The sequence below is a fragment of the Rhipicephalus sanguineus genome, chromosome 1 (assembly GCF_013339695.2).
Source record: "Rhipicephalus sanguineus isolate Rsan-2018 chromosome 1, BIME_Rsan_1.4, whole genome shotgun sequence".
In the NCBI taxonomy this organism is placed as follows: Eukaryota; Metazoa; Arthropoda; class Arachnida; order Ixodida; family Ixodidae; genus Rhipicephalus; species Rhipicephalus sanguineus.
In genome coordinates, this window is record NC_051176.1 from 290,153,308 (window position 1) to 290,173,394 (window position 20,087).

The following is a 20,087-nucleotide window of genomic DNA, read 5'->3' on the forward strand; positions in this document are numbered from 1 at the left end:
GAAAATGCCCCGGCAGTATTTTTCCAGGCGAAGGAGGATCGGTGGTGTTACGATCAGCCCCTGCGCCGAAAAGAAAGCGGTGTCCCCTGTTCTTCGAACCGGGTGCCGAATCGCTGCTTGCCTTGACAATGGTTCAAGCGCTTGAATTGTCCTCCCGAGATGGGACGTGAGGCGCCTTGCAGTCCGGCCCATCCGCGTTCGGCCAGATGACCATAATGGTTTTCTGTCGCCAAATCTACCTTGACGAGACAGCGACGTCCGCGCGGATGACAACCAGCCCCTATTTGATCGACAAGGCGCTTCGGAGCTGCAGACCTTTTGTGTCCGAGCGTGGGACCCATCGCCCTACGGCCTTCACATGGCGGGGACCACATGTTACACCCTTTGGCGCAACAGCAGCAGAGTGCGGTGGCCACGCCCCAGTCGACGACGCTGACCTGGGCGAGTGTAGGTGGCACCCTCTTTAGTGTTGTGTGGGACGCGATTGGACCGTCCCAACTTGCAGAAATCCCCCCATCTAGGGATCTGGGGAAAGAGACCCTTTAAAACGAGCCCCGCGGGCTCATTCGTGGCGCAATCGTCGTCATGTAGAGACGAAATCCTCGTCCTGTAGGACGAAAACGTCACGTAGAAACAAACTGCTCGCCCATGTAAATAAAACCTCTGTTAAGTTTGCCTTCTTCCAGCCTCTTCCTCCGGAGTCTCTGGCGCCTCCAAAGGCCGGTCGCAACAACTGGATGGCAGACGGTGGGATATGACGGATCGACGGAGAGCGACATGGACCGGAGGTCAGCCGAAAGCCCTGGAACCTGGAATTCGGCGGGATCGACGCAGCGTACCATGACCACACGGAATGGGGTGAGTGCCTGGCTTTGCGCTTGAGATGTATCGAGTCTTTTAGCCTAGACCTGTTAAAAGATAGATAAAACTAGCAACTGCCTAGGAATTGTGGTTGTTATCTCAGCACAAAGCAGCACTCGGCGATTATCTGAGCATGTCAGGATAAGCATGGTACCTCAGATTAGTTGGTAGAAGAAGATAAGGGTACGTTGGGGGAGTATTTTGGGAGGTTTGAGGCGGTAGAAGTGTGAAGGAGAAACGAAAAAAAGGTAGAAAGAGATGTTGGCTACGTGTTGCTGCTTGTGTGGTTGGCTTTTGGTATCTGCTGTGGGATTTGCCAGGCTTCAATTTCTCTAGACCCAGAATTGAAACGCTGGTGGGTTTATTTGTGTTTCGTCAGACCTGAGCCAAAGCAAAGTAGTCGCCATGGACCTGATGAGATTGACGAGGGACAGCCTGTTGGAGTTGTGTTGGGAGCTCGACATACAGGTAGACGACGATACGCCTGCATCAGAACTCCGCGATATAATAGTAGGAAGCAAAAACAACCAGGAGGATATAGATTACTTCGGGAATCTAATCTTAACAAATCAAGAAAAGCAAGTAGAGCAAGCAAAATGGGATGAGGAGTGTGAAAGGCTGGAACATGAGTGTGAAAGACTGGAACGTCTGATGAGATTGACGAAGGATGGCCTGTTGCAGTTGTGTTGGGAGCTCGACATAGAAGTAGACGACGATATGCCTGCATTTAAAATCCGCGAAATAATAGTTGGAAGCAAAAACAAGGAGGAGGATATTGATTATTTTTGGAATCTAATCTTAAATGATCAGGAACAGAAAATAGAGGAGGCAAAAAGGGTTGAACAACACAGGAAGGAGATGCAAGCAATGGACGAGGAAATTGAAAGACTAAAACGCGGGTTAGATAAAAAGCAGCGGAGTGGTCAATCGGTAGATGTAGCGCACGAAAGGTGCGATGAACAGTCGAGTGCGGTGCAATTCAGAGCCGTAGAGAAGGCTAGCACGTGTGAAGATAGCAGCAGGTTCAAGAATAAACCGAGGTTGGCAGCTGCGAAAGATGCGGCGCTAAGAGGAGAGGCCGCTGACGGCCAGAATAAGTGCGACAAGGTGTTGTGCCAGTGGAATTCTAGAGAAACAGCTAAGACAGTTGTAGAAAAGCTGGCAGAAACACCAAGTGAGAGTATCGCAACGGTGAATCTTGCATGCAGTGTCCCAGGATATTTCGACCCGATAGGCAAGAACACCAGCGTAATTTCAGGAAGTGTCGCGAACGAACAGAGCAGAGAGTACAATGCAGTTGTGGACAGCTCCCAGGCATGCGAGCTAGGTTGTTCCGAGGAAAACGGCTGCGTTGTTCCTCAGCGCGTTAAGCTGTCCGCCAGTCTGGAGAGTGAAAGAAATGATTTGTATGTAGATCATTTAGACTGCGCGGGTGAGACAGCTAGCGAAAGTAGCGAAAGTGCTGATGAGCAAGAGATGCGAGCGGGAGGCTCGAAAATGAGCCCCAAGAAGCGGCGTAGACGAAAGAGACGCCGTAGAGCCAGGAGCGCGGGAAAAGGGAAGACGAGTTCGAAGAAAGGCTCTGAATGTTTGAGCGTAGTAGGAAGAGAGGGGCGTTTGTCATCGGCGACAAAGTTTTGCATTCGTCCGAGCCGCGGGACGAAAAGAAAAGGAAAAACGCATTGTGCGCGAAGGTGGTCACAGGGAAGGAGTCAGTCAGCTTCCCGTCGCAATGTCCACGCGCGTTTGATGGGGCGCGGGAATGCAGGGTCGGTGGTTCCCAAGAAGTAGCGGAAAGAGGGGAAGAATGCAGGCCTCCAGCAAAGAGCTTGGGGGGGGTTCGGAGGTGAAGCGAACGGGTTTCGCGATTGTCGTTCACAGGGCGCGACCGCCGCGAGTACGTCTGAAAATTGAGTGACAGCCGTAAGCTTTTGGAATATTGTCGCTACCGGACTTGTTTGTTTCATTTTGAATTTTGTTTTCTTTGCTTATTTTAGTTTTGGACTGTTTTCTTTTGGTTTCTCGGCTACTAGTTATTGTTCATGTCACTAGTTTTAAGTTTTGTTTATTTCTTAAGCTGTATGTTTATTTCTTAAGTTGTGCGTGATTTTTTTTGAGGGATAAGCGTTGTGCGGTTGCATAACGACACGCATCGGAACGTGCGTTAGGGTGTGTCCTACGAGTCCGTTATTAAGAGCGGCGTTAGGAATGTTTTAAGAGTGACCTTAGCAGTTGATTTTGTGTGCACGTGAGGAAGCAGGGATATTCTTCGAGTTTTTTCAGGGTTCATGCGAAAGTTTTTTTCTTGTTTATTTATTGTTTTATTCGCATGTGCCTTGTGTGGACGTGAGTAGGAGGAGTTAGTGCGCGAGTTTGTGTGTATGCGTTGTAGGAATTGTGACCGCAAACGAGACTTAGTAGTACATCCGTGTTTGTTTATAAGAAGTGTGACCGCAAAGGAGAGTTAGTACATCCGCACAGTAGCACTAGTACGTGCAATTGCGGACGTGAATTGTGAATAGCGCTTCTTGTGTTAGTGCAGCACGACAGTCTGCTTTTCGTCAGCTCAAAGGAACGTGACGACTAGCTTTGGCGGCACAAAATTTTGGGATCAAAAGATAGGTTGAAGCGTAAAGCTTTTGTTCATGAGTATGAGGCCTGGTTGACTACAGCGGCTTACTGACGCTTGCACACAGGTAGGCCACGAAGGGCACATCACTGGAGAAGAGATCATGTTTGTTCAAGGCAGTTTAATAGGAAGCTTATACTTGTATCGGGAGTGGGAGCTTCTGCGATAGCTCGGAGAAACGCTTCGATTGCTGCTTTGTGTTTTAGTTGTACTATTTAAGGCAGGGTGTTTTCACATGATTTTGTTGTGGACTCGATGTGTCTCAGTGCGGGCAGGGCGCTCTCCCGTGCCTGTGGTTGTGTGTGTGTATGCGTATTCCCAGGAAGGAAGCACCGAGGAACGAGTGCGAGAGTCCATGGTTCGGCGTCTCCGGCAGTGTCCCGGATTACGCGACTTTCACCGACGCTTCGGGCAACCTGTACAGCTGGTCACCCTCAGGTCGAGTCTTCCGCCGGTGGACGAGCTGTTACGATCGGCCCCTGCGCCGAAAAGAAAGCTGCGTCCCCTGTTCTTCGAACTGGGCGCCGAAGCGCTGCTTGCCTTGACAATGGTTCAAGCGCTTGAATTGTCCTCCCGAGATGGGACGTGAGGCGCCTTGCAGTCCGGCCCATCCGCGTTCGGCCAGACGACCATAATGGTTTTCTGTCGCCAAATCTACCTTGACGAGACAGCGGCGTCCGCGCGAATGACAACCAGCCCCTATTTGATCGACAAGGTGCTTCGGAGCTGCAGACCTTTTGTGTCCGAGCGTGGGACCCATCGCCCTACGGCCTTCACATGGCGGGGACCACATGTTACACCCTTTGGCGCAACAGCAGCAGAGTGCGGTGGCCACGCCCCAGTCGACGACGCTGACCTGGGCAAGTGTGGTTGGCACCCTCTTTAGTGTTGTGTGGGACGCGATTGGACCGTCCCAACTTGCAGAAATATCCCCATCTAGGGATCTGGGGAAAGAGACCCTTTAAAACGAGCCCCGCAGGCTCATTCGTGGCGCAATCGTCATCATGTAGAGACGAAATCCTCGTCCTGTAGGACGAAAACGTCACGTAGAAACAAACTGCTCGCCCATGTAAATAAAACCTCTGTTAAGTTTGCCTTCTTCCAGCCTCTTCCTCCGGAGTCTCTGGCGCCTCCAAAGGCCGGTCGCAACAGTGGGTGGGGGAAGGGGGGGACTACGTCACTCGAGGAGCAACTGCGAACTTTGCTCATAAGGGCCGTGGTGGTGGGTGCTGGTGCGGGCGCTATGTTGACAGACATCAGGAGAGTGCTCGTAAACGTGCATGAAAACTGTTTTAAGTCCCTGGAGCGGCCATATTTCCTTAAAGGGGCCCTGCAACACTCTTTCAGCATGGTCAGAAAATGCTGCTGATGGATAGTCGAGGCTCCTGAGAACACGTGAGCCAAACATTATAGTGCGGCACGCCACCTGGAATTTACAATTAATTCTCGAAGTGAGCTTGAAATCGTTTCCTCTTCTACCTACAAATGATGCCATATACCCAAATGACTGCGCTATATACCCAAGCTCCTGGGCATTGGCTTATTTGAGCATCACTAGCTGCATAGTTGCTGCGACTGCCGTGAGAGGCTGCCAAGCGCTTGCGATCACACTAAAAGTAAGCCGCGCGTAGTCAAGGCGATGATGTGCGCGTGACGTTTCTTCTTTCCCCCCATCCCTCCCTGCTTCGCTTCCAGCGTGCTCGTAGGGACGAGAGAAGAGAGAAAGCAGTTACAGTGTGCAACAAATCTCTGTAACTCCGTTCGTAGTAGACGGGCGCTAAAAATTTTTGCAGCAGTTGATTCGTGAGGCAATAAACTCCTTTAATGAAGCCATTCGATGGTTACTTTGAAAAGTGTTGCAGTGCCCCTTTAAAGGGTACTGACACAAAAATTTTACATCTTGTTTTTTCTGTTGCAAGAAGTAGCTAACGACCCACTTATCATGGCTGGAAACCTCAAGGGCTCGAGCGTGCGATAGTTCATTTTTGGAGACTGTTTTATAGCTCCCAGTCGCAGTTTCGGATTTAAAGAGTGCCAAATGAGGCGGCACCCAGAATGGTGTTCGTGTAAACATAGCTAGCTATGTGAGCACACAAAACTGCGTTCACATGAGCACTGCACAGACAACTCATTTCATCGAAGGCTCCCTGGGCGCTGCTATAATCTCCTCTGAGATGTTGCATATATGCGTGACCCCCCAAATATGCACTGCGAATGTTAGCCTTTGTACTCCTGTGCAAATCTGCTCCCTCTTTTCCATTGAAAAGGTCTGCTAGGAGAGATCGCTCTCAAGGATCGTGGCAGCCAACACAAACTCGTGACGCAGGTTGCGGTTGATTGTTTATACGAAAACCAAAGGTGCGCTTCGCGTGCAGTGGTGCGACACGCACTTTAAAACTGATTTTAAATATGTGTCTAGACTATATTAACCACTGATATTTCGTAGATGATGCATGTGTGTCTACACATATCTATCCCACAAGTTATCTCGCCTTCAAAATTTTGTATCAGTGCTTCTTCAAAACAGCGTTTGTTGAGTTATGCAAAATCGGATCCAGAAGAGTTAGCTGCTAGTCTTACATTGTATAACATTCCAATTTCTTGCTGTCGCTTTCATTGCTTCGCCCTTGCAGCGAAACTGATTTTTTTTTTTAAATTCAAGCAAGTGCAAAATAAGCATTAAGCCAGTTGCTCTGAAAAAGCACACAAACTGTGGAACTTCTGATGATAAAAGTCTGAGGTACAGGATCTGCCATTAAGGCTCTGCTAACTTTGTTTCTCATTTACAGTGTAAGCTGTTGTCAGCTCACAACAACTGCAAATTTGGGTGGCGATGTTGTCTGCCACTGCCACCACCACTGGTGTCTGTTGCAGCTATTGCGTACAATGAGGGGGAAAAATAAATGGGTTCGAGCCAGCATCGAACCGAGAAAATCTGCGTGGCAGTAAAGTATTTTACCACAGAGCCACGCCAGTGCTTAAAACTTCTGCAGAAAAACTAGTATGCAGTAGGCTTGTGCGAATAGTAAATTTTAGGTTCAAATCGAATTCGAAGCGAATAGTGATTTGGTCGAATAATATCGAATCGAATAGTATATATCACATATTATAAAAAAAAATTTGCATATTTGTCATGACCCAACTAACCTGCACAATATATTTTAAAATGGAAACGAGGCATGTGCATATGTCATTCTTTTTGGTTCAAAGGGAAGTGGAAGCAACTTTGAAAACTAGCAGGATTTGACTTTCGGTAGAATGCCGAAACCTGTAAAATATGTTACGTTTTAAAATATACTATACTTGGAGCATATAAGCCATATAAGGTATAAGGTATAAGGCATATAAGGTATAGCACGCTTTTAAACTTTAAAAAATTATTAATTGATGTGAAGGTATGTTCATTTAACCTTGAAGTGGGGCTTTGCGGCAGTGCGGATTTCCCCTGGACAGGTGTATTCACGGTATATCACCCCTCCACTGCAGTGAAACCACCTTTACAGGAGGTTTCATGCTTTTTATACAGGGTGTCCCAGCTATCACGCAGCACGATTTAAAAAAAGAGGAGCGGCGTTACGCGAAGCAAACCTACTGCATATTGTTCCTAGTGCACTGGAGTAGCCACTACTATTTTTTTCGTTAATGAGGTTTAATTAATTAGTCATAATTATATTTGTAACTCGACAAGTACTCACCTAATTGTCGAAATGTCAATGAGGCGTATGTAGGCATGTTCAAATGCCATCTAACTGCGCTACTTTCAACAACGTGCTAATTGCGCGCTCATTTTTTCCACTTGATCAAGAAAGCCCGCGAAATATGAAAAGTGACACGTGACTAGACTGTTGCGCGTGTCGAGAATCAGCGCCCTCAAACAGGCTCCCTATGAGGTGGACAGAATCAAGGAAAATATGCAGAAATAAAAAAAAAAACGCATCGCCCTATCTGCCACTTCCCGGCCTAAGAAACGCACCGCTTGGTATTACAGAGTCAGGCCGTAATCAGAACACCTGCCGCGTTATCAATGAGAGCAGTTGGTTGTGAGATATGGATGATTGTGGCGTACTATCGAACAAAATGAATGCCAGCGAAATTGCGCGCATATCATTGGCGCCCGACCTGTACCTTTGCCAAAATGCGGAACGGACAACAGGCAAAGCAGCAGTTGTTTGCAGTAAGCTTATTTGAGGGCGCTGGTTTCCTTTGCCGGTGGAAGCGTAGTCACGTATTATTTTTCATATTTCGCGGGCTTTCTTTATCAGCTGGAAAAAATGAGCACGTAATTGGTACGTTGTTAAAAACTGCGCAGTTAGATATCCTTTGAACATGCCTACATACGCCTCATTGACATTTTCACAATTCGGTGAGTGCTTCTCGAGTTACAAATATAGTTATGACTAATTAATTAAACCTCATTAACGAAAAAAGTAGCAGTGTCTACTCCAGTGCACTAGGAACAATATGCAGTAGGTTTGCTTCGCGTAACGCCGTTCCTCTTTTTTTAAATCGTGCTGCGTGATAGCTGGGACACCCTGTATATGTCTATTCGTTCATTTCGAATACTTCGAAGTTTAGAATAATTTAAATTCGTTTTGAAGCCGAATACTTTAATATTCGAAGTGCTCGAATATTTGCACAAGCCTACTATGCAGGTGTCATGTCGGGCGAGGTGCTGCATTAACAGATGTAACATTGCGTGGCAGAAGCACAGAATCGCACCAGGTGTCACTATGTGAATTGCATAATGAGTGGGTGGTTTAAAGCTGCCCACCCATTACAAAGCGCTCAGCTACAATTCACCATCGTCGTCGTCATCAGCCACAACAACAAAGTGTGCAACTACATAGGTGCACACATTGCTTTACAGATGCGTTGTGGGTTCTTCGCAACCATAGGTCGGCAAAAAGTGTGGAGCTCACTCAGACTCACTCATGAAATGCATTTTGTCCTTAGGGCTCACTCGGACTCAAACTACGAAAACATTACTCACCCGGACTCACTCAGACTCACGGCTGGATCCGAGTCTGAGTGAGTCGACTCATGAGTTCGTTAGCGTGTATTTAACTTTTTCGACAATAGCGTCAATGCTCTTTTAACACCAAAATCTCGCATAATTGGTGCTCTACTTGGCGCCCTTTGATTTCGTACCATCAAATAGGATTTATCAGGTGTTCTAATTCAGCAAGGACACTTTATTGAAAGAGGTGACTTACACGAGACATCTTTATCAACAACTTCCCGTCAAAGGTTTTGCTGGAGGAAGGTCAAAAAGACCCCCCCCCCCTCTGTAACTCACGCCTCTGATCAGTAAATATTGATATGGCGTATGAAAGCTAGTGCTTTGAAGTATGTGTAAGTAGTGGTGAGTATAAACGTGAGCCGACATAAGACCGTAAATCTGAAGTGGAGTAAATTGGACCATATGTCGGCAAAAAATGTGGAGCTCACTCAGACTCACTCAGGAAATATATTTCGCGCTTTGGGCTCACTCCAACTCAGACTCGCCAAAATTTTCTTCATCCGGACTCACTCGGACTCATACTCTTAAGATTTTTCTCAACCGGACTCACTTGGACTCAAACTCACAAAAACATTACTCACCCAAACTCACTCGGACTCACGGCTCAATGTGAGTCTGAGTGAGCCGACTCATGAGTGAGTTTGCCGACCTATGTTCGCAACTGTACTTGCAATGTACTTGCCCTAAGAGAGTTTACAACAGGCTCTAAGGCTGCTCCTCCAGCTTACGCTATGACTGGGCTATGTGTTCCATGCAGGCCTAGCATTTTTTTTTATGCAGTGGAATCTCAGTTACTCGGAATTGCTTCATTTGAATTGATTCATATTAAAGGCCAACTCCGGCGATTTTTCGAGGTCGATGGATCTCAATGAAATTCGCTGGGTACGTTCCTTTGCACGTTTCCGTCATTTATGCCAAATTACAGGCTTGAGACATGTGCAGATTGTTTGCGAATGAATTTTAAAGATTGTCTGCAAACGCCCTCCTCGCTTCCCACAATTATTGGCAACATTGCGTCCGTGACATCACTATTGGGAAGGCGGCGGAAGTGACGCAGCCGAGGGCACCGCTAACTTCGGCCGCTACAGCGAGCGTCTGCTGTGCTGGCCGAGACACTGTCATTATCAGACGCGGCACTGTCAGTCGCAGACATTACAGCTGATGCGCGGCGTGCTCATCTCTCCACTGTGCGCCTGCTCGTCCCTGCTGTCACAGTTTTCATACTCCGCGCCGACGTGACCGGAATGCCTTACACGACTTCCGGTTCGTTCGTAACAACGTCTACGTCATACGTAGACTGTACACTCGGTTGGGTTTCGGTTTCGGTGTTACGCTTTTTTGCTTATTTAAAATTATTCTCCAATTTGCCGAGTATTTCTGCTATCGGGCCCGTAACAGGAGTGTCTCAGGAACATAAAAGCGCCATTACTTTGACATGGCCAAAAAATCGCCGGAGTTGGCCTTTAAGGGGGGGACACTGCTCTTCAAATTTTTCTTTTATTTCATGATCGATTTTTGTGAAACTTGCTGACTCTATGTAAATTTGTGTACTGGTTTCAAATATGCAATTATCTTTCTAGTATACTGTGTAGTTTTTAAAAGACGAAATATTTCATATGCCTCTTGGGGAACAAGATTTTTCCTAAACTGAGAGTTACAAAGTAAATCAGCATATCACAATAATCTGAAATCAGAAGTGTGTGCAGTACAACAGAAATGGATGTTCTAAACCCATTTGAACAAAAGTTATGGTATGTTAAACATTGACTCACTCATGATTGAGTCAATGTCAAGCTGGGATTTCGCTCACAAATGTTCGACATACCATAGCTTTTGTTCTTATGGGTTTAGAACCCCTATTTTTGTTGTAGTGCACACAGTTCTGGTTCCAGATTATTGTGATATGCTGATTTACTTTCTAACTTCCTCAGTATAGGGAAAATCTTGCTCCCCAAAAGGTATATCAAATATTTTATATCTTAAAAATTACACACTTTATACTAGAAAAATAATTGCATATTTGAAATCAGTGCACAAATATACATAAACTCGGCAACTTCATCAAAATTAGTTCTCGCAGACAAGTGAACGAGTTATTTGCACTTCTTTCGAGTTTAACGAAGAAACTGATAAGCACTACACACCAAATGCAAAGAATAAGAGGTCCATTTTTGGTATTTGGGACGACTAGCTGTTTCTGCAGACCATATTCTGTTCATTTTTTTTGTTCTTAACACTTTCTTCACCGCAGAAAATTCGGTTGTTTTTGGGTAGTCCAAGAAATTTTTTTCCTGCCGCAGCAATTGATTGATGCTTAAGTGTAGGGTATCAAATGATAGAGGAAGAATTAGTCTTTCTTAAAAGTATTAATTTCAAACAACATATTTATTTTGAATATTATCAAAAAAAATTGTCAAAGAAAATGCATAAAAAATTTATAAAAATGTCAGTGCTGCTCTGCACAGGGTAAACATTAAAAAAATTGAAATATATACGTTTTGAATGCAAAGCCCTTATAGAATAATAGTGCAAATACATAGTATAAGCTCTGTCATTACAAAGGTTATTTACATACATACAAAAATATAAGCACTAGTGCCTGTCATGCCACCACGCGAAGCAGTTTCTCGACTCGGTGAAACAAAGGTTGGCTCACTGTGCTTTTCGAAAATATGCTCTCACGCATACAGTGAAACCTCGGTGATACGAATGTCACGGGACCACCAAAAATATTCGTATCATCTGAACTTTGTATCACCAGAAAGCATGAAAAATTAGCACGCGACAAAAGAAAGCGTACATTTTCATTTATTGTTTTTCAGGGCTGCGGCAATGTCAGGAAGAATCCTGAATGATTGTCAGTTAAGTTTTTAGATGTCGGCAATCATACCAGCACGCGTAAATATACGGCCCGTGCGCGCGCATTTAATTAATGAGCCAGGTGCATTGTGACCCACGACACTCGGAGGCCGTGACGCGTCTCTGAAGGTTTATTCTGACCGTAAGAAAAGTGTTTTTCTTACACCGTGATTCTGACGATTTGGCGGTGTGGCACGCATGCCCACGCTTGCGTTCCCGCGCTCGCACGTGCATGGCGCATCTTCCGCGACAGCGCAGACAGCACCTCTTCGAACCTGGGTGGTAGCGAACATTCGTATCAAACGTCGCTGGGTGAAAATTGATTCGCATCAACCGTACTCCATTACATTGAGGCCAATGGGCCTTGGCCGGGGCCAACGACATATTCGTACCACCCCGAAATTCGTATGAGCTGTGATCGTATCACCGAGGTTTCACTGTACTTGTTTGTGTGGTTGCATATTTCTCTGACGACTTCTGCAGCGAAAAACAATGCGAAGAAGTGTGCAGCACTCTGGAGTGTTAGGTCAAGGTCCACTCCGCGCCGTCTTCGCGGAAAGAACTCCGCTGCCATTGCCAAATGCTCCCGCCCGAACGAAGTTGACACCTTGCAGATAAGAGCTGTGACCTTTAGTACACACGGGATACGTTTACATCGACTCGCAGCAGCGATAAAATGGCTCGAGGAGAGGATGAAACTTACCGGCGGATAGCTGCTGATGTTCCGGGGCGGTTTGACGCACTTTCGCTGTCCGTACTGAAGTCTGACTAATCGAAGTCGTCTTTCATGTCTGTGCTGCTACCATCATCCAGAGATTCCCGCTCAGATTCATCGGAATCTGTTGGAATTCGGCATTTCCATGGAGCCATTTCCGCGAACGACATCGACGTCATGTCTGAAACAACGAGCACTCACCGACCCGACTGCGAACAAGCTTTAAAAATGTCCCCGCGCCGGAAAAAAGAAACTCGCAAGCGAAACTGATAAAAAACACGCTCTTTTACCCTTGGGTGATGTGAGCTTTTCAGGGGCGCTCAGAGAACGCCAAAATTTGAAGTTGAAGTCATTAATAACATACTAACGATGGGAATAGGTGCAGTCACGAAAGTGTCAATTAGATTGAATGTATACATATTTGACTGAGATCTTAATCAGGTTGTTTTGCAGTGACTAACCAAATTTTTATTTACGTACAGAGGAACATTGATTATACATTCCCCGGTTATGCGATGATCTGCATTTTCGGTTTAGTCCCGTAGACATAATGTATTAAAAACCTCAATTATATGATGCAATTTTACGTTGACCCCGCCTCAAACAATGCTTCTCTGGTACTGTCCAAGAAAGAAAATGCCGTATTTACTCGACTGTAACGCACACTCAGTTTTCACTGGTTCAAAATGTTCACTTGAATGTAATACCAGCTTTTTAATAAAAAACTGACATGCCTTTATGTTGATGATTAGGGAAAAAAGGAGGGAGAGGAAAGATGAGTACAATTTGCCTTTATAGAATGAGAAGTTTATTCTCCTGGCAGTTCATTTTCTTCAGTCATCTAGTTTTCCTGGCTTTAAGATTGCTTCTGGATACACGTCGATTGCATGTGCTCAGGGCCATTTAAAATTCGTAAGGGGGTTTGTGTGCCGGAGCTGGCGTTTCAACAAGTGGACTTGTCTTCTTCAAGGCTGCAACCTTGCAACCAGTTGCAGCCTTGAAGAAGACATGTCCACCCGTCGAAACCTCGGCTACAGCACACAAACCCTGTTTAAGAATTTTTCATCACAAGCTTCCATCTTCCCCTGACCCCTGCCTTTTTTTTTTAAGGGCTGTTACCTAGACGAGCTCGATTTACATGGAGTTTCTTGAGAATGTCGGCAAGATAGTCCTTAAGGTCCGGGTATTTTTATGTTTTTGGCCCGTAAAAGCTTTTCCTGGTCCACATGCAGCTGAAGATCCCCTCTCTTTGTTCACGCTACTCACAGTCACAGACCTCGAGTAAGCTAAAACGACATGAAGCAGCAATCTTCATCATGCAATGTAATTTTCCCTTCACATGAGCATTCATAATGAGAGCAACACATCACCAATTCATTCGGAACTGATACAATGCGCACAGGTCGCAGTCGCACACGAAATGAACCTATGCGAACTTGTAAAAAATGTACCCAGTTGCCAGTTTGTGATGGCAATCACACTGTATTGGACCCATCTGGCGCGTGGCTGTTGCCAGTATGGTTTCAGTTTCATTTTTCTACTCTATTCTGACGCGGACACAACTTTCGGACTCATTTTAGCGGGAAGAAGATGCGAATTAGATTTTATTTTTTTAAAGGGGTGAATAAAGATTCGCTCACACCTCCTCCAACTAAGTGCTTGGCTGTCACTTTTTAAAATAATTTAGTCTACCTTCCTTGGGAGTAGTGCAGGTTCGTGCTGTAGGCTTATTTGAGCAAGACAGCATTACTGCGTATACTCAGTTTTTTTTAAAATAAATGACGCCGAATTATATGATGGTTTTGCGTGGTGCCCTGAAAATCATATAATTGAGGTTGCACTTTATATATTTTCGGCAGATATATGAACACTAGTTTATGAACAAATTCAAAAACGTCAATATCAGTTGTGTGCAGCACGCGAAACAATTGACAGGGATCATTTTGAATGTTTCGACACCTAGTGTTGACATATCTCTTGTAAAATGTAACAATTATTAAAGTTATTGGGAAGAATTAAAAATACGGAAGACTTCTTTTAGAAGATAGTGAAGGCTTAGAATTGGTTTCACTTGCAAATAACATCACTTCTTTCAATTAATTTTATTCAAAATAATTAGGACACCCTGCAGCAGCTCTTATATGGTGTGGATGCGCATTTTACCTTTATATCAATTAGGAATGCTTTGGTGAAACGTTAGTGATTTCTTTTTGTGTCTGTTCTTGCAGAAATTTGCCAGCCAAGAATCCAGAGGAGGAACAGAAACACAAACAGGAGTACGAGGAGATGGTGAAGGCTGCCCGCAAGAAAGGTAAGATGCGTGACTGGTATCATAACCGTTCTTTAGTTTCTCTGCCTTAGCATCAAGGATACATTTTCATGTCCTATAGTAGCTCAAAAATGTTGCTTTGTTGAGCATCAGGACTTTGGTTTGGTCTCTGCCGCAGTGGCCACATTTCAATTCTGGCTGTATGCAAAATTTTTCATGTACAGTACAATCTTGATGGGAACTGAGGGGGCCAGGAAAATATGTTCCATTCATTAATTTTGTTTACTGAGAAAGATGTGTAGGGGTGCAGTAGTCAGGCACAAAATTAACCAAATTAGAGGTAGTTATTCCATATAAGCAGCAATTCTGTTTCAGTGATTTCCGTTTTGCTGTTATTGTACTGTCTTATACATTGGGTGCACATTAGGGAACCCCAGGTAATCTTAAGTTAATCTGGCAGCACTCACTGTAGCATTATTAGAGTACATTTACCTGTGCAATCAAAGAGCGTGGAAATCGTTATCTTTGTGGTGTCATCAAGCGTAATCTACCAGCAGCTCTTTTTCAGAGAATTGCAGCATATATCTGGTGCGGCATATAGGAATAACTGTAACTAAATGATCCATCACAGGAATAACTGTCACTAAATGATCCATCACGCATGCTTCTTGACATACACATATAAAATCCGTCAAAATTTGCAGCATATAAAGCATTAGTGTGCCAGTTTTCTGTGGTGCCATTTCCATTGAATAGCACGTAAAGCAGGGTAGTGTTCCTGAAACACTGTATGTTATGTGCCTGAAGCCATGGGTTTCTTCCTCACCCGGCGTGACACTAGTACTGTGCCGCCTGAGTGTATGGGCACAGGCGAAGTTCTTCATATTTTTTTCTGCGCCCAGGTCTATCCGTACAGGGGACTTTCCCTAGGGGTCACTTATAACGAACCTGAGTGTCACGTGGCATTTATTCGTTACATCCTTGCTCATCAGGGACATGTTCTAACAGTCATTGCTTAATTGTGCATAGTTGGTGCATTGTCGATTCATGATTTATCATGCATCCTTTCTCAGATTTTTGGTAGCATGATGTAGTTGGAAGTGTGCTGCTAAAGGTAGGGTCAAGCAGTGCAACTGCATCCTTTAAACAGTTCAACTGCAGCCAGCCCCCCAATTCTATCACCACCATCGGCATTAGCTTGTTGGCTCATACCTGTATAACGTGGTATGGTAGCAATAAAGTTCTCTTCGCAAGCATGTACAGTGCATACTTAGCAGAGACTGTGTCTCATGCAAAGCAGCAAGCACTTTGTGTAGAAAATGGCATACATATGTACACTCAAACCTCGTTATAACGAACACAGATATAACGAATTATTGGTTATAACAAAGTAAATGAAGAATAGTCTTGTAATAGCTACAGTGTTACAAATAAACGTTTATAACGAATTTTTGGATATAACGAAGTTATTTTCCTGGCAGATGCGATTTTGTTATAATGAGGTTTGAGTGTATGCCATTTTTCATATTGTTTAGAATAAACCACAGAAAAGTTGCTGGGATAAGAATTTTGTGATGATGCTTATTGAACTGTCACTGATGATGATGATGCTTATTTGAAGCAGCAGTTGACTGGAAACTGAAAAGACCTTCATGGATTCTATGTTGTGCATTAGTGAAGCCATCCATAGACACATGATCCCTGTAAGTGTAAGGTTACACAGTAACAAGGAAGAGCTACGAAGCCTTTCTTGTGCAGCCTATTGCAATTGATGATGTCTATGTTCTTTTCAGTATGGTACACTAATGCTGTAAGCCTGTGTCTGCAGTGCACACATGCTCAGGTTAGCGCACTGCAGCTGATGCCATCAATTAAAAGCTCAACAAGACAAGCCACAGGGTTCTGGAAGTGATGAGGAATGGTTGAATGTGGAATGTCATTGGAGCCGTTTTACAAGAGGACTTGTCTTCGTCGAAATGAGAACAAAGTTCTGGGAGTCTGATTTCTTGATGCAAGTGCTTCAGTTTAGAAGCTCCCTGTAGCTTTCCCAGTTGCATAAACAACTGAGAAATATACTTATAATATGCCTCTGTACACCACACAGAAACTGCAGAGATAGCACAGCATGCTACACTGTCTTCGAGGTGCTCATTGGGGCCCATGCAATATTTCCAAAATTTAGTAACGTCCTAGCATCAGACCGTGCAGTATTTCGCTGTAAAGATGTTAGAATGGTGTCGATATTGACGTTCTTGTTATATCGAGGTTTAGGTGTATGCTGTTATCTCGTCCTACATCTGAGCGCTTTTGTTCCACCATGTGCAGAGTTAAAAGATGCCCGTGCCCGCAAGAAGCAGATGCAGCAGCAATGGAAGCAGGAGGAACAGCTGGCTCAGGCCACACGTACTTGGGTGTCAGAGGTGCTACCATGTTGGGAAGTGGCACGTAGCCAGCGGCGCACACGGGACCTTTGGTGGCAGGGCCTTCCGCCAAGTGTGCGAGGCCGTGTCTGGAAGCTGGCTATTGGCAACGAGCTGAACATCACATCTGAGTTATATGAAATCTGTGCCTCACGCTCACGAAAAATCTGGCGCAGTGAGGCTGTCCCTGAGGAGCCTTCAGCTCTGCACACACGCGAGCAGTCGGCGCACCTTATCCGACTGGATGTGTCACGCACATTCCCACAACTGGGCATCTTTCAGGAGTCAGGCCCTTACTTTGATGTCCTGCACTGTATCCTCGGTGCTTATGTGGTCTACCGGCCAGACATTGGCTATGTGAGTGTTCAGCACCACCCTTCTATAATTCAACCTTGTTTTCACAATCTCTCATGCCCTTCATGTCTACACTCAAACCTCATTATAACAAAGTCGCATCTGCCACGAAAATAACTTTATTATATCCAAAAATTCGTTATAAACGTTTATGTGTAACACTGTAGCTATGACAAGACTATTCTTTATTTACTTCGTTATAACCGATAATTCGTTATATCCATGTTCGTTATAACGAGGTTTGAGTGTAATCATTAATAATTTTAGAATGTTCGTTCTTAGTAGGTGATATATTAAAATATACTTGCTGTGAGTTGATAAAGAAACTCAACGCGGGGTTTTTTTTCGAGGCCTGTACCAGGTGCTAACCAAGATTTAATGTGTATTTCAATTTGTTTGCATTAAACTGCTTTAGTGATTCATCTGAAATTTTTTGAAGCTACTATGAAGTATTTTTGAAGCTACTATGACGTTTACAGTTATGGAAGTGGCTTTTATGTTGTTGATGCGCATTTTGAGCAGGATGAATAACAGTTTAGAATAGAAAGTGGTGCTTTTGGAGCAAGGAAACCATGTTTGAAGCAGTTACCCGTTGCTCACATGCTGGTAACAAACTATACAAGCACTCAATGTAACACAGAAAAAACTATGTATGTGTACTACAACTGCCAATTTTTCAGACGCCTGATTTTTTTTGGATGTGCTTGAAAATTCAGATGCTTTCGCGGCACTGCTACAAGCTCCATCGATTCAATGCATAAGGATGTCTGAAATTTCAGATACTGAAATTCTTCAAAGTCTGATGTTTCAAACTTGTTGCGTAAATTACAGGTTTGAAGCTGCATTTAATTGAAGCCACCGCCGTAGCCGCGTCGATCGTCTCACAGGCTCAAATCAATGCTTTTGTGAGTCTATCCGTTTGCGACCGTAGTGGATTCTAAAAGTCAGGTTTGTCACAATGCCAAGGTGTTATGCGGTGAAGCACTCTGAGAATACAAAGGGGCTGTTGTCACGGCGCGAGTGCGGCGATGCCTTTACAGATAAGGACCAGATATGCACGGAAGCATGATGGGCAATGAACACACAAGTACTGCTTAATGGCTGACAGCCCTGTTATGATAAGCATCTTCAGCTAAATGCCTGATAGTGCATGTGGCTTAACGCAGTTGTAAGCGTACTGCACGCTTTTAATAGACATCAACCCAAACGTGCCACACCGCTATTCACTGCTGTTTTTTAGTGCAAAACCGCTAAGTGTACCCCACAGACCCATTGCTTTCTGGAATGAAATCAGCTCTGTGCCGCTGTGCCTGTGTGTGGTCAGGAACATAGTGAGCATGACGAACGCTTTCATGGAATATGCATGCGTACAGTACAGCAAGCACTCTGGTAGTGACGGCATGAGCTTAAAGGGGTACTGACACCATTTTTTAAAGGTGAGTTTACTCTTCCATACAAATCTCCCCTATAAAGAGATGGCTCTGAGTACGTGTGAAGCTCAGCAAATGCTGATATTTTGTTTTGATATTAAAGTCAATTTTCCCATGGCACACCTACCGACATCGACACTAGCTTGACGTCAGGCTACAGTACTAATTCTAGTGACTTCACGCAGCAGTCTGGCATGTTGTGATGACGTCAGGTACCAAAACTTCCAAAATCGCTGCTTGTGCGTCACCAACGCAGCCATGGAAACGCCACGATAACTTGCGTGAGCATGTGACAAGAAGCTCATACCCTGTTGTGACGTCGGTGCAGTAGGAACTGAAATTAGATTTTAAGAACATACTGTAATTACGTTTTCAGGGTGCACTCACACTTAGCAGTACATTTTCTGGGCTCTTGAAGGCTTGGCCTTTCATTTGAGACAAAAAAACCAGAAAAGTTTTCTATCACTACCCCTTTAAAGGAGTACATACTGACACGATTTTGAGACATCGCAAAAGAGACATTTTTCATTTCCTTGGTACTATACAGTGTCAACGCTCTCCACACACCAGAGTCGGACAACGCGTATAAAATATTTTGCTTTGATTTTAAAGTTTTCATCGCTGAACATCCGCAAGCCAGCCTCACTGCAATGAACATTATCCCGACTAGTCAACACAGTTCCCCTGAGTTTGCGAGCTCTGCGTCCTGCATGCATCCTAAATCGCAGAAATCACTGTCGGGGTAACTGGACGACAATTCACTCATCGCTATTTACATGCACCACGAGCAGATGACAGATTTGCCGCTAGTATGTCGCAAGTTGATGTGTCCCCGTGGTGTCGCATTGCTATGACACGTCACTGAGAAGCCGCCCCCTCGATATCGAAACCGAAAGTGTCTTTTTAAGGTAATGGTAATAACAATATATTCGATGCATTCCCAGGCACCACAATACTCGTTTTAGGTTTCTCAACACCAGTATTTTTATTTAGAGCAACAATCCGAAAATTTTTAAAATTCATGTCAGTACTCCTTTAAGGTGCCATGTTGCTCACAACTACGAACGGTCGGCCCCACATGGCACGAAATGCTGCGTTTGAACGGAGTGGTAGAGATTTTTGTACAGTAGCACAATGTTAACGTGTGCACATGCATGGGGGAAAGCCAGACGAGTCGTCTGCTCTCCCACCACAGCCTTTGTGTTCAGCATCAAAGTCGTAATTGTTTCCGTGCTTTGCTGGTCTCAGCAGTTGTCATGACAAGACGTAAATTTGCAAATGGCGGTTAGCAAGTAGTTAAAGGGGCCCTGTTACACTTTTTCAGCATGGTGAGAAAACGCTGCCGATCGGTAATCGAGGCTCCCGAGAACACGCGAGCCAAACATTATAGCGCAGCACACGGCCTGGGATTTACAATAAATTCTCAAATTCGGCTAAAAAGCGCTTCCTCTTCTCTCGACAAAAAGACAAAAATGATGTTTACGGCATCACTGACACAAGTTCCACGCCATTGGCTGATTTGAACAAGGC

At 44.7% G+C, this 20,087-nt stretch overlaps 1 protein-coding gene across 1 annotated transcript in view; it reads left to right on the forward strand.

Moving 5' to 3' along the window:
- The window catches only part of LOC119383211 (TBC1 domain family member 12), a 110,442-nt gene that overhangs the window by 70,237 nt on the left and 20,118 nt on the right, over positions 1-20,087 (forward strand). The window contains exons 3-4 of the mRNA XM_037651254.2: positions 14,313-14,395; positions 16,679-17,130. Coding sequence (XP_037507182.2) covers positions 14,313-14,395; positions 16,679-17,130 — 535 coding nt within the window. The remainder of the gene's footprint in view (positions 1-14,312; positions 14,396-16,678; positions 17,131-20,087) is intronic.